Raw genomic sequence first — 14,798 nt, forward strand, 5'->3', positions numbered from 1 at the left:
ATTACCTTTATTTTTGGTCTTTGGCCCTTTCCCCAGTTCCTGTTATTCCCTCCTGCAGCCCCTCCCTGTACCTGCTGTGTCCAGGTGCTGCAGGGTCATACAAAACCTGGGTTTGTCTTCTGTGCTGCTGAAGAGCCTCTCCATGACAAACTGTGCCTTTGAGACACCTCAGTGCCAGGAGTTACACTCGGGAATCTGCCCCACACCTGTCCCTGCCCAACCAGCCCCGTTCTGCAGGAAGCAGCAAGGTCCCTTTAGGAGACAGATGCTGAAGGAGCAGGAGAGCTTCAGTGGCCAAAGCTCTTGCTGCTTCCTGTACATTAGAATTCATTTTAATGGAAAAGGTGTACAAGGAATTGGAAGGGGAGTAGCAATCGTGTGTGTGTGGCTTTGGATGTATTTTCCCCAGCCATTCCAAATGTGATCTGTGAGTTCCCTGAGCACAGCAGCAGCATTCAGCAGGGTGGGATAGCTCTTCCCACAGCCCTGGGCCACAATCCTGCCAGGAGCCCATTGAAAGGAAGCAAATGTCTACAGGAGCTATTTGAGGGGAACAGTCACATGAAGGTACATTGTTGGAGTAATTGTCAGGCCAAGAATCTCTTTGTTGTCTCCAGCTGAGGCTGCATGGAATACAGCACTAACTTCTGGAGAGGGTTCCCAAAGGTGACAATCTAATTTTAACTCAGCTCTGGAAACGGGGGACCCAGTTCTGTCCTCTGGAGCAGGTTGTGTAACATGTCTGGGCCTTTACTGATGAGATCACTGATACAAGGGGCTTTCAAAAGGCAAAAATAAGTTTGTCTGATGTTTCTCTGGAGGTTTTCATATGCTGCCACCACTTTATTCCACAACAGACTTACAACTGTGATGATCAAAACCTAAATTCATAACTAGAGCACTTTCTTTCTCGCCAGGATCATTGCACAGACAATTTCCAGTGGTAGTCTCAGGTAGGCTGATCCCTGAGGGGTGCCCTGTGCAGGGAGCTGGGCAGGGCTGAGCAGGGCAAGGCCTCGTGTGCCATGCTGCCAGGTGCCTCCTTCACCTGGAGCTTCCCCTTTTTCCCACCAAAAAAATCCAGGTTTTTTCACTACGTTTTCATAGCATCTGGAAAACACATTTTTTATCAGAAACATCTGTTGGATTTGAAGTTCAAAAATATGTTTTACCTGATCAATAGACTTCAGCCCAAATAGAGCCCATGACAGGGGCAGAGGCGAGTGGCCAAGGCCAGAGGGGACCCCGGCAGGAGCAGGAGCAGTGACCCCGGTCAGTACAGCCGGTCCCCCAGCAGTGGCCCTGGGCCAGCTAAGGGGGGTCAGGGACAGGAGCCTGCACCGGGGTCACTTTTCCACAATCCTCTGCTAATGCCAAAGGCTTTGGGAGCCGGGCTCAGCCAGGGCCGGCTCGGCTCTCGCTGCCGGGAGCCCGGGCTGGGCACTGCTGGGGCTGCTCCAGGGGATGCCCGAACCCGAACCCAGAGCCCGGGGACAGCCTCAGACCCCGGGCACAGCCCCGGACCCCGGGCACAGCCCCGGACCCTGCCCCGGAGCCCGGGCACAGCCTCAGACCCCGGGCACAGCCCCAGACCCTGCCCCGGACACCGGGGAGAGCCCCGGACCCCGGGCACAGCCCCGGAGCCCGGGCACAGCCTCAGACCCCGGGCACAGCCCCAGACCCTGCCCCGGACACCGGGGAGAGCCCCGAACCCCGGGCACAGCCCCGGACCCCGGGCACAGTCCCGGACCCCGGGCACAGCCTCAGACCCCGGGCACAGCCCCGGACCCCGGGCACAGCCCCGGAGCGCCAGGGCTGGGAGCAGCTCGGACCGCGGGCACACCGGCATCGCCCCCAGCCCGGGCTGTGGCTGCTCTGCTGTCGTTCACCCCATTTCCAGGAGCCGGGTCCCGTTTGTGCCGCGTCTCCCCGCGCCCGGCGGTGTCGCGGGGCGCTGCCGGAGCAGCCTGCGCTCCGTGACGCGCGAGTTAATTATAGCCCATCCTGCGCCGGCAACCTTAAAGTACTCCTGCCAGTGATTTATTTAAACACTGATAAATTATACATTCCTTTAGTAATTCATGTGAAAATTATTTGAAGTCAACTCAACATCACGTAGCTCTCTCCGTGTGCTCTCTCGTGGTGAAGGCTCTGTCAGACAACGCTTCCATCCGCTCTTCCTTCAGCCGCTCCTCGAGGCTCTGGGTTACCTGCGGTCCGAGGGCAGTGAGGGGGCTCCTGGGCCACGCTCACTGCCCGCTGCTGCTGTGTCGGTGTCCCTGATTTAACCAGCCCGGGCTGTCCCTGGCCTGGGGAGCAGACTGCCCCTTCCCTCCGGGACACCCCGGCCAAACCCGCCCGTGTCCCATGTGAGGATGCAGAGCTGCTGCTCCTCGGCCGTGCAGGGCCGGGACTGCTCGTGCTCCCACACTTGTGCTGGGCTGGCAGCAAATACCCTCGCTGAGTTAGAGGGTGAGACTTTGGGGGCAGCCCAAGGCGCCAGCGCTGCTCTTCTGTCCCCCCAGGATTGCCCTGAGAACATACAGCTGTTTCACTTGTTGATTAGCAAAAACATTAGGAGACCTACTGTTTCAGGGCATGAATAATTAATGTTTGTTCCTCATTAACTTCTTGTGGCAGAGTCCTGTTAGATGCATTTAGATGTATTTCTAGAATTAGGAGCAAATATAACCAGATGCCTGGCAGCTGAATGTTCTGTTCCACCCATGGAAAGCCCCATTGCTCCCATCCTCTCAGGCAGGAGGGGAGAGCTTGTTCTGATCAAGGACTGATGCATCCTTTATTGCAGTTTTAATTACAGTGAATGATACATGTAAAAAATTCTATAATTCATGTACACTACAAGTGAGTAAAGGATGCCACTTCCAAGACAGTGGCCACCTGTTTTCCTGGAATCTCAAATCAAAACCTTGCTTCCTGAAAAATTCAAAACTAAGTTGCTGAACTTTCCACCTGCTGCTGCTGGACAGGGCTGTTTGTCCTGCCCCTGTCACCCAGCACAGCTTCAGCACTTCTTGTGCTCTGGTGGGGCCACAATGCTCTGCTAATGGCAAGGCTTTGGGGTTTGCTCTGGGATCACACCCACAAACACCCACTCAGCCCCTGGAGCCACCTGTGCCACGTCCTGGGGCCAAGGACGTGCCAAGGCTTTGCTTGGCAGGAGCCCCTCTGCAGCCAGCAAAGCTCTGCTTGGATTTTGACTACAGAACAGGAAAGTGCTCCTAACTGAATCTGAAGCAATGCACAGGCCCAGATGGCTCCCCTTGCCTCTCCTCGGAAGGCAGCTCAGCAGTGGGCCAGTGCTCAGTCCCTTTGGGGCTCTCTCTGGTGGTTTGTGTGGGGTGGCCCCACTGTGCAGAGCTGCAAGGGCTCCCTGTCTGCAGAGGAAGCCCATCCTGGCTGTGATGCCACTGGCAGCTGTGCTCTTTGAAGCACTTTCCATTCCATCCCCAGCTGCATTAAAAACTTCCCAGAGCCATGGGTTTCCTGCCCTGGTCCCTCCCTTTAACCTCCAATTTCTGCAAATTCCCTTCAGGCCCCCATGGTCCCACCCAAGGCACATTCTGACCCCGAGCTGCCCTCCCTAAGTCTGGCACACCTGCAGTGGAGCTGGCTCCACACCAGCTGGGGCTCTGGAGGACACCCTGCAGCCCCAGGGCAGCCCCAGTGCCAGCCCCTTTCCTTTGGAGCCCAACACTGCCTCGGCCAGACAGCTCCTGTAACTTAGCAACTTTTTCTTTGCTCTCTTAAGGTGGGTTCTTCAATCTCCTTAATGAATAAGAGAATCAGGCCAGGTAATTGATGCTTGGCCATTTAGCTGATGAATAATTGACTGTCTGGGTAACTGGAGATATTTCCTCGATCAGATTGTGCAGTGGAACAACTGCATCATCCGGGGTGCAGCATGGCTCGCAGCTCTGGGGTGCTGGAAATGGGCTCTGCAGCTCACAAGAGGAACTCCAGAGTCAGCTCTAGGCCTCCTCTACACGGACCAGGCACATGACCCCCAGCAGTGGAACCTCCTGAGGTTCAGCAAAGCCCAGGGATGATCCCTTCCAACCCAAACCATCCCCTGATTCCGCGATTTTGGTAACTGGCTGCATTTTAGCCACACAAGTTATTTTATCACATAAACCTTGACTCAGGATTTCTTTTCCAGACCCACAGCAAAGACAAACACAAGGGCAGGACAGTGAGAGCTGGGCAGGCCTCGAGGGGAGCTGGGGAGGGGAGCAAAGGCTCCAAAGCAGGAGCAGCAGGGGAGAAGGTGCAGCGAGTGAAGGTGCAGGGAGCAGTCCCTGTGTGAGCTGTGTGCGCTTCAGCTGCCTCACTGGCAGACACTGCAGCTGCCTCCTCCAGAGGGGCTGGGCGTGCAGCACATCCTGGGGCTGTTCTGAACATTTAAAGGTTCCAGTTCTGTCAGCTTTGTGACTGTAACACATCGTGCTGCCCCCAGCCCGTGGCAGAGAGGGTACCAGCATGAATTGTGGATTAAATAACTCGTGGTTTTATTTCAAACTTCCCAGGAAACTTTCACAGGACATCACTCCTGTATCAGTGTGTACTGCATATTTTTTAAACAACTTGAAGTTCACACAATGAAACCTAGAAATTATTGGCACTACTCTGTGATGAGCTTTGAATTAAAATCTAAATAAGAATAGAATATGTTGATGTGTTAGGAAAATTGATAACAATCCATGAGCTGTGACAAAGGATAAAATAGCACATGCTTTTAATCTGACTTTTGCCTTCAGATTTCCAGTGAGTCACTTTCATCAGAGTATGTGTTTGGGTTTTTTCTTCCAGAAATGTCATTAATTATTTACCAGTAGGTGAATGATCTCTGAAATCCATTGCAGTGACACCTCTGAGTCTGCAGACAGTTTCTGATGGCAAACCATCTGGGCTCCTTTAACTTGTTGCTGTTTATCCTTTGGACTCCTCTCCCCCGGCTGTAAGGTGTAACGGCAGCAGGCAGGGCCAGGAGCATCAATATTTTACAGCATTAATTAAAGGGAGCTCAGCAGCTGCGGGCCCAGCCCTGCGGGAGGGGAGGCAGGGCCGTGCTTGAGGCCAGGAGAGCTGTCCTGGCACGGGCAGGGACAGGGACCCTCCGGGCTGTGGCAGCGGCGCTGGGGTCGCGCAGGCCGTGCTCGGTGTGGCAGCGACAGCGGCACCGGCAGGAGGAGCGTGCGGGTCCCGGCAGCTTCTCCGCACCGGGGAGAGGCTGAAGCAACAGCAGAGACGGGGAAAGCGAGCTGCCAGTCCTGTGCGAGCACCCTCGGGGCCGGGCCCGTGAGCCGGGCTCTGCATCCGCCCTCCGCGTCTTCCTGTGTGCTGGCGTCAACGGACAGCCCTAAATAAAGGGAGGGTTAAAACCAAAACAAAACAAAGGCCTGAAATTTATCCCTCTATTAATTACTTCCACCAAGCAGGGCCGCCTTTAAAGCGGTGCCACTTCAGATAAAACTTTCATGCAGCTATTTAGGGCCTCTGAAATATAAATGATTTCCTTTAAATGTTTTATCATAAATCAGGGCAGGCAGCTTCGCCACCACGCGCCGGTTTCCCCCGGTGGGAGGGAGCCGCTAGCCCGGCCCGGCCCGGCCCGGCTCGGCTCGGCCCGGCGGCGGCGGACCCCGGGCGGGGCGGAACGGGACGAAGCAGGGCGGCAGCGGAGCGGAGCGGGCCGGGAGCGGAGCGGAGCGGGACGGGCACGGAGCGGAGCGGGCACGGAGCGGAGCGGAGCGGGCACGGAGCGGAGCGGGCCGGGAGCGGAGCGGGCCGGGAGCGGAGCGGGCCGGGAGCGGAGCGGGCCGGGAGCAGCGTGGCCCCGGCGCCGGCGCTGTCCGCGGTGCTGCTCCCCGCGCTCCTGCTCCCCGCGCTCCCGTCCCGCCGCCGCCGCTCCCGCACGGACGGACCCGAGCCGTCCTTGTTCCTGCGCTCTGGGCTCGGTGCGCGTTTCCCAAAGGTACCCGTTTCACCACAGCAGCACCGCTTCTTTTCCCTGCCCGCGATCAGTTTGTCAGAAACCAGACAGCAGCTCCTTCCGCTCCTCGGTATTTACCGAGGCTTATAAGACTTGGAAACTTTAAATCTCTAGGTTTTATTTTTGCTTAAGAACTTCGAATTTTGCAAAATATTTGCATCTCGGGTGCCTCAAAGTACAGTAATTTCTGAAGAAGTGTGAAGACTGGGAGAGCAAAAATGGAAGGGCCGCTCAGCAGTAGAACAATGCCAACTCCAGAGCCGCTTTCCCGGGGCTGGTGTGGGGACGGCCCCTCTGCTCCCACCGCCAGCCCGCGGGTTTAGCGCACGGAGAAGCGCCCGCTCCTCCCCTGTTCCCCGGGACCTGCCTGCCGAGGGAAGGGCGGGATTCCAGCGGGAGCGGCCGGGGCTGCGAGGCGGGGCTGAGGGCGGCGGGCCCGGGGCACCGGAGGGTCTCTCCGCCCGTGCCCCGCCGGTGCTGCCCGGGCGCATCACGCGTGCGCGGCCGGTGTAAGATGAGTGCGGAAGCGCGGGCGGGGCGGGCGCCGGCGGAGCTCCGCCACCCGACACCGCTCGCTCGGGCAGTGCCGCGGGCAGACGCAGCCCCGCGCCCGTGCCCGGGGCCTGCCGCCCGCGGGCCGCGCCGAGATGATGGCCATGGACGCCAAGCAGCCCTTCGCCGTGCCCGCCGCCCTCCAGGAGCCCAAGTTCCCCAGCCTGCACGCCGGCAGCGAGGCGATGCGCAGAGTTTGCCTCCCGGCCCCGCAGGTACGTGGATGCGGCGCAATTCCCGCTCTGAGCCGCGTTTTCTGACAGGCACCGGGTTAATGTTTTTTTCATGTCGGCAGCACCATCGCGCGTCGCGGCTCCGCGCCCCCCCGCGCCGCCCCTGATCCGCGCCATGCGGAGCGGGGCCGCTGAATTCCTATTAATTTTTATGACCTGAGCTCCGGGGAGGACCCGCGGTGCCGGGGCCGGTTTTTCAGCCGGAGATGACAGAATTCCCCACTGACCTCGCCATGCGTGCTCTCGCTCGCAGCTGCAGGGCAATATATTCGGGAGCTTCGATGAGAGCCTGCTGGCCCGCGCCGAGGCGCTGGCGGCCGCGGACCTCGCCCCCCACGCCAAGGGCCACCACCTGCACCCTCACTTCAAGCCGGACGCCGCCTTCCACGCCATGAGCGGCGTCCCCTGCGCCGCCGCCGCCCTCCCGCACCCCGCCGCCCTCGCCGCGCACCCGCACCCGCTCCCGCACCCGGCGCTGGACGGCGGCGACCTGCTGGAGCACCTCTCGCCGTCGCTGGCCGTGGCGGGGCTGGCCGAGCCCCCCGCGCTGCCCGCGCCGCTGCCGCCGCCGCCGCTGCCCGCCGCCGCCGCGGGACCCCTGCCCGTGCCCGTGGGCGCCCCGGGGGCTCCCGCGCCCGCCGCGGACCCGCGGGAGCTGGAGGCGTTCGCCGAGCGCTTCAAGCAGCGCCGGGTGCGCCTGGGGGTGACCCAGGCCGACGTGGGGGCGGCGCTGGCGGCGCTGAAGCTGCCGGGCGTGGGCTCGCTCAGCCAGAGCACGATCTGCCGCTTCGAGTCGCTGACGCTGTCGCACAACAACATGACGGCGCTGCGGCCGGTGCTCCAGGCCTGGCTGGAGGGCGCCGAGGCCGCCCGGCGCGCCCGCCCCGCCGGCCCCGACCCGCCGCCCGGCGCCGAGCGCAAGCGCCGGCGGACCTCGATCGCCGCGCCCGAGCGGCGCTCGCTGGAGGCGTATTTCGCGCTGCAGCCCCGGCCCTCGGCCGAGAAGATCGCGGCCATCGCCGAGAAGCTGGACCTCAAGAAGAACGTGGTGCGCGTCTGGTTCTGCAACCAGCGCCAGAAGCAGAAGCGCATGAAGTACTCGGCGGTGCACTGACGGCCCCGGCCCGACCGCCCCGGCGGCGGCCCTGGAGCCGGGACCGGACGGGACGGGACGGGACGGGACGGGACGGACCGCCCTGAGCGCCCCCCGGCCCGGCCCTGCCCTCTCCGGCCCGGGACAGAGGCCCGGGGGGCGCGGAGCCGGGGAGCGCAGCGGCGGGGCCGGCATCCCGCGGGTCCCCGAACGGCGCTGGCGGCGGGCGAGGCCTCCGGGGCGCGGCCCGGGCACAGCCGCTCCCCCCGCGCCCGCCGTCCCGCCCGTCCCGCCGCGGCGGACGAGCCCCGCGCCCCCTCCCCAATAAAGCTTTATTTTTCAACCCGCCGGGACGTGTCGTTCCTCGCCGCCCCGCGCCGCAGCGCCGACGGGAACCCCCGAAATGACCTGCAAGAGCAATCGCACCCTAATAAACGCCCCTCGGCGGGACACGGGACCGGCCCCGGGAAAACCGAAACATCCCCCCGCCAAAACCGATGCCGGGTTCGCTTCTGAATGTGTTCAGGAGGGGGAAAGGGCTTTTATTTGCGATTCCCAGAAGCACCTTAACGATTAAAGATTAATGTTCGAAGCGTGAGCCTCCCCAGGATATTCCACTTTAGCATTTCAATGAGTGGCAAACATCGAACTTGAGAACTGGGTCTCATCCTCCTCCCCCGCCAGGAAACGATCTCACGAATTCACCTTTTCCTCGCGGGTAGCTCTCTTCCTCGCATCGCGTTTTCCCAATCATCCTCAGCGATTTTTCCCCAATCAAATGTCCTTTAACAAAAAATGCCCTAATGCCATTACATTATATTGTGGGCTCTGAAAATTTACAATAAGGGCGGCGCAATATTAATTGCCCTCCGCACTATAAAGAAGGCAGCTCCGACGGCATCTTGCCCCGCAGCTGCGGGCTCCAGGCCCGTGTTTTTACAGGTAGGATATGCCTTTATCTCTTCCCTCGTTCTCGTGCGTGTCCGGGAGCTGCCCCCGCCTTGCCCCGGGCTGGGACCGGCCCCGCCGGAGGAGCGGGCGCGGCCGTGCCGGGCGGGGCCGGCGGCGGGAGCGGGGCCGGGAGCCTTTCCTGGCACGGCAATGGAGATCCAGCCCAGATCCCGGCGGTGCCGCTGCCCGGGGCACCGCAGCCTCACGCCTCTCGCGCTGCAGCAGAAATCACCGCTCTCGGGGGGATCCGGGCCCCCCGGGTCGGGTTAAGCCCGGTCCGACCCCCGCCCAGCCCGCTCCCATCCGGCGGTGCGGAACACGCTCACGCACGGCTCACCGCCCCGCCGCTGTCCTGCGCTCCGGCAGAGGGAACACCGGGCCGGGCTTGTCCCCACCTCGGCAAGGGGATCGCCGCTGTCTCTCTTGGCGCTGTTCTAGGGCTGCCCAGCTTTGTGGGTTTTGGACGCTTCCGTGTTTGTCCCTTTTGCACAGCTCCGGAGAGTGCCTTAATGATGCAAAACAAATCCTAAACGAACTTTCCCGAACCCGCAGCTACTGTCCCACAAAGCTGCTCCTCTGAGCTCCTCCTCACCTCCAACAGGCTCACCAGGGACACCTTAAGCCCCTTGACCTTTTAGCTCACCCTCCCTCCCGGCTCCTTTGCTCCGGGCAGGGCTCTGGACGGGGGGCTCTGCCCAGATTTCACACACAGGACCTGATCCCTTCGTTTGAGATTTACTCTGGAGGTCAGGTACGTCCTGGTTGGTCACCACTGTGCCTTAGTCTGCCCCTGGGTTTGGCTCCCAAAGCTCTGGCGCTCTGGGGTAAACCCACAGTGATACAGGAAGGGATTTGATCTTCCTGGAGCTGCGCATGAACTCCTCTCAGCCCGGCGGAAGAGTTCGGAACCGGTATTTGATGCTGCAGGGGCACAAAGGAGCTGCCCGCGTTTGCCCTCAGGATAACGAGCAGTGCCCCGGGGCCAGCGAGCATCGCCAGCCGGGGATGGGAGGCGGGATGGAGCCGGGGCTCCAATTGCGGGTTGGTGGGAAGCGGCCGCCACATCACAGCCCCCTCTCCCCGCTGCCCCGTCTCTCTCTCCTGGTGCCCGGGGATCAGGATTTTCTTGGAGCTGGGGCTCCTTGTCCTGGGCAGCAGGTCTGTGGGATCCACTTGATTCTTCAAAACACACCCCATGCACAAACCCATCTCCCACAGGTGAAATGAAAAATGCCGGTGAAATTTGGGGAGAAAGGGAATTCCCTTTCAGTGACGGCCCAGATAAAGGGGAAAGGGAAACCTGCGGAAATAGGAAATACCCAGTACACGTGTGAGACACTCAGCAGCAAACTCCCTGTCTATGGTTTCTGAACCACTAACAATTGATTTATTATTTTTTTTCCCATTCCATGCTTGTTCCTTAATATCCTGCTCTCTGTCTCCCGGGACCTGTGCACAGGAGAAGAAAGCACAGAAAACCAAACAAGCCCTTGGCGCTGCTCACTCAATTGATTTTTACACAAAATTTGCCTTCATGCACAAAGGATGGAAAAATGATCCCATTAATAATGAATAACAAAAACAAATGCAGGGAGGAAATCAATAGCAGCACATCTGATAACACGAGGGGGCTGGGGGGAGCTCCTAGATGTACAAAAGCATGTGTGAGGAGGATGGGAGAGAGGAGAGAGGGCTCAGGGGCTCGGGGGGCGCGGGAGCAAGGCAGCAGGTGCTGTGGGGCAGGTGTGTGTGTGTGTGTGTGTGTGTGTGTGTGTGTGTGCACATGCGTGTGCACATACGCGTGAGTGGGTGTGTGCATGTCCCCATCAGCCACCAATGTCCTGTGGGAGCAGCAGGACCTGCTGAGCGTCCTGGCCGGGTGCAGAGCCAGGCCCATGCTCATGATGGTCCAAGAAGCAGCCACTGGCAAGGAGAGCTGGAGCTGCAGCCATGCTGCTTTCCCAGAGAAAACTGGTTTTCAGCTGCAAAATCCCAAACTTCCAGTCCCCTTTTCCTCCACACGTTCTGCCCTCAGTGTTTCCCTTCTCCTGGGTTTTCAAGGACCTCTGTCCTCCCAAGGAGACACATTCTGTTTGAGAGGAAAAATGTTCCTTAAGACAGAGGTTTCTGCTGCTGCCCAGGCTTTGCTCCGGGCCCCGGGCTGCGAGCTGTGGTCCCCACGGTCTGCAGCTGGGAGAGCTGGGGCTCCGGGGTGAGAGAGCAGCAGGTGCTGGTGCCAGAGCACCGGGCCCAGCCCCTGGCACTGCCCCGGCAGCGCTGCCCGAGCCCAGCGTGGTCACTGTTGGTAAGTGCTGGAGGACAGAGATCTCTGCATTTAATCTGGACAGCTGGGAGGGGAACCAAGGCACCACCCTCCATCAGAGCTCAGCATTCGGAGCTCAGCCAGGAAAGTGAATAACTCGGTCCCTGTTTGGAGCGCAGAGGTTTTGGTTTCAGTGGAACCGTGCTGGTGCAGTTCCCATATCCCCGCGTTTGGGCGGATGCTCCCGCCAGGCAGGCGAGCTGCTCTGGGGTCAGCCCGGGCCGCAGCCCCCGGAGGAGCGGCGCACGCAGCCCTGTCCCCTGCCAGCGGGGCATGTGTGCCCGTCGTGCAGGATTAGCGGCTCCGCGCTGCACTCAGGCTGGACGCCACGTGCGGGCACGTTAACATGGAAAACACATTAGCCCCCGCCGAGGAAACCGGAGCGAATCGGCCTTGAGATGAGGCATCCTGGGATTTCACACCGATGCCGTTCCTCAGACAGGACAGCCGAGCTGGGCCTGGGGAGCGGGTTGGCTCCGGTTCGCCGCAGTGCCGGGCAGCCCAGGGAGCGCCGGAGCGGAGCAGCCCCCGGGACGGCACGGAGCCGCCACCGGCCGCAGCGCCAGCGCCCCGGGCCCTGCGAGCCCCCGGCCCGCCTCGGGAACGGCAGCGGGTGCGCGTCCGGCCGCAGCTCGGAGCCAGCCCTGAGCCTCATGAAATATTCACCGCGAGCCGGGCCGCGCCGGCTCTCCCGGGGCAGAAGGCGCGTCCGCAGCGCTCCGAGCACGGTGTCCTTCCCCTGTCGAGCTGGCACAACCCGCGTGTCCCTGGGGAGGGGACACGGGGGAGCCCCGGCTGTCCCCGCAGCCCACCCTGCGCCACTGCCTGCTCTGGGGCAGCACGGGGCGGCTCCGGGAGCCCGGCCAGCCCCGTCCGGACCGGGGGAGCCCGGCCAGCCCCGTCCGGACCGGGCGCGCTCAGCGATCCGGGGGACGGAGCTCCCGCAGCCCGGAGGAGGAGCCCGCTGCAGGACGGGCTGGAGGAGGGCGCTTGGGGGGACCAGAACCCGTGGTCAGGAGCCGGAGAAGAGCCTGGCATGAGAAGGGAAGCGAGCGCGGCATCTCCAAGCCCATGGGAAGCCCCCGCCTGCTCCGGCCAGGAGCCCCGGCCGCAGGACCGAGCTGCTCGGCTCCGCCGAGGGACCGGGCTCTGAGCCCGCCCCGGTCCCGCCCCTGTCCCGCCCTGTGTCCCGTCCCGTGTCCCGTTCCGTGTCCCGTCCCGTGCCCGCCCTGTGTCCCGTCCCGTGCCCGTCCCGTGTCCCGTTCCGTGCCCGCCCTGTGTCCCGTGTCCCGTTCCGTGCCCGTCCCCGGGCCGGCGCGGCCGCGGCAGCGGCCCGGAGCGCACGGGAGAGCGGCAACACCCAGGCGCATCAATATTTCATAAAATGCCAGCAGCAACAGAGGGAGAGAGGGACCGGGAGCAGAGCAGAATATCGCACAGCTTTTTAGCGGTCTTTTTCTATTAGTGTCAGCTCTGCGGCTGCTTTCAGACAGGAGAACTTTCCCCGGATGCTCCCAGAATTTCGGGGTGTGGCCGAGCGCTCTCCCGGCCCGGCTCTGCTCCCGCTCGGAGCTGGGGCAGTCACGGGGCTCCGATGCTGTCAGGGGCTCGCTGGGCCCGCGGCGCTGTCCCGCTGTCCCCGCCGTCCCCAAGGAGCTGCGAGAGGCGCTCTGCTGCCGGCAGCCGGGCTGGCTCTGCCCTGCTGGGCCCTTTGCAGCCGTCACCTCCAGCGAGCTCGTTCGGGCTGACCCCTGCTCTGACCCAGGGCACCTCCCAGACCCCCTGCCCGTCTGCTGCTCTGACCATGGCCGAGCCTGCACCCCATTTCTCCGTGTAGGAAGGAATCTGCAGGCTCCATATGTAGAGAAAAATGAGATGTTTTCAGGTAAATACAGGGCAAGCCTGGGACCAGAACCGGGAGCTCCGTGCCCAGAGCCTGGGTGCAGCACACAGAGCCGTGCTGTGCCCACGGACAGGGAGGTGCCCTGTTAAATTTCAGTAATGCCCAGACCCACTTGCTGCCCACAATGCCCAGATGATGCCTCACATGGCCCCAGAACGGGCCAGCCCAGCTCCAAGGCCGAGCAGGGGCACAGCGGCCATGGCCCCAAGGTCCCCACGGCTGGAGGGGATGGGGGGACCCCCAATGGCTTCAGCCCCAGCCCAGCAGTGAGCGGGGAGGGGGCTGGGGGAGCGGGGGCGCCTCGGAGCCAGCAGGAGCCTCCCCCCTGCCGCCCAGCTCGGGGGGCGCTGGGGCTCTCCCCGGCAGATGCTGGCACCGCAGCAGCCCAGAGGCCCTGCAGACAGCCCAGGGCAAAATTTTTAATTTGTCATCACACTTCAACCTGAAACCTGAAAAAATTAAAAAAGAATGGCAGGATGTTGGCGTCTCCGAGACGACACAGCGCCACGGCTGCTGCAGCCCCACGGCAGGGGCCAGCGCCAGCAGCGGGAGCCACAGCAGCGCCGGGGCTGCCACACTGAGCCAGAGGGAGCCTTGGAGCAGGAACCAGCCCATGGCACTGAGCTGCAACGGGGATGAAGAACAACACTCACCTGGGACCAAGAGAACACAAGAACATGGGCGGGTTTGAGAGGAAACACCCACTCTGGGGGGTTTCAGGACTCCTTCCCATGTGCCTGGCAGAGAAGTCAGACCCTGCCACAAAAAAACTACAGAAATCCAAATACTTGAGAAGGTTCCCGGTTTAAAACCTCCCTGGGAACAATTTCTGGGGCAGCAGCACAGCAGCAGTGGCAGCAGCTCTGTGCTGGAATCTGGCACAGCACAGCCAGCAGCTTTCCAGCCAGGGAACAGCGGCTCTGGGGAGCACAGCACAGCGCAGACAGGGCAACCAGGGCTGCAGACTCCTCTGGAAAACCTGAACACCCAGTGTACCCACAGCCATCAGCAGGAATCCATCAGCAGATCTGCAGCGGGTGTGGGTTTGGGATTCCCCGGGAGAGATTTCCCCTGGCTCCAGTGCTTGCCACAGCCCCGTTCCCCAAGGGGCACGGCCAGCAATGTCCTCCCAGCTCCGGGAGCACTGCCATGGCTTCCTGAGGGATTAACAGAGCCTCTGCTCAGTCCCCTGGCACCCCAGGGCCCAGGGGAGGTAGGGAGGGTGTCCGGGCAAACAGCGAGCTGAGCCACGGGAATTCTTGGTTTCAATGAAACCCAGGGGAGTGCGTATCAATCAGAGTAAATGGTTCTGCTGCCAGGAGCCACGTCCTGCAGCACGGGGAGCTGCCAGCAGGTTCGTCAAAGTGTTTTGCAGCTCACCGTTAACAACCTGCTCCTGAAGGAGCTGCAGTCCGACGATTCCTGACTGGAACGTTGTGAGAACACAGAGGTGAGGGGCTGGCGTACAGCAGCAGCTCCAGCCCCCCCGAACCTGCGAGAGGGCCCTGCAGCTGCTCCTGCTAGCTTGACATCAATAAAACATGGAGACAACCGCGAGCGGGGAGATAAAAGAGGATGAAAGACGCGTGGAAGACAGGCAGCCCCACTGTGTGCGAGGGATTTGAGCACTCGTGGGCAAAACGGGTTTGAAAGTCTGCCATCAGAAAGGGCCGGTGGGGGGATGCGGTGGGGACGGGGCGGGAGGGACACCCGAGTGCATCCCCTGCCCC

General features: G+C 61.7%; 1 protein-coding gene across 1 annotated transcript; it reads left to right on the forward strand.

Moving 5' to 3' along the window:
- Positions 1-6,660: 6,660 nt before the first annotated feature.
- Positions 6,661-7,912, forward strand: POU4F3 (POU class 4 homeobox 3). The gene is made up of 2 exons (XM_063168390.1): positions 6,661-6,780; positions 7,052-7,912. The coding sequence occupies exons 1-2, from the start codon at positions 6,661-6,663 to the stop codon at positions 7,910-7,912; spliced, it is 981 nt and encodes a 326-aa protein (XP_063024460.1).
- The last annotated feature ends 6,886 nt before the right edge of the window (positions 7,913-14,798 follow it).

The sequence above is a fragment of the Melospiza melodia genome, chromosome 14, assembly GCF_035770615.1.
Source record: "Melospiza melodia melodia isolate bMelMel2 chromosome 14, bMelMel2.pri, whole genome shotgun sequence".
Taxonomy (NCBI): Eukaryota; Metazoa; Chordata; class Aves; order Passeriformes; family Passerellidae; genus Melospiza; species Melospiza melodia.

Bases quoted from the DNA above. Each gene is read 5' to 3' on its own strand.
- POU4F3 (XM_063168390.1), top strand. From the start codon at position 6,661: ATGATGGCCATGGACGCCAAGCAGCCCTTCGCCGTGCCCGCCGCCCTC. The intron at 6,781-7,051 runs GTACGTGGATGC...TCTCGCTCGCAG, and splicing joins TTTGCCTCCCGGCCCCGCAG to CTGCAGGGCAATATATTCGG.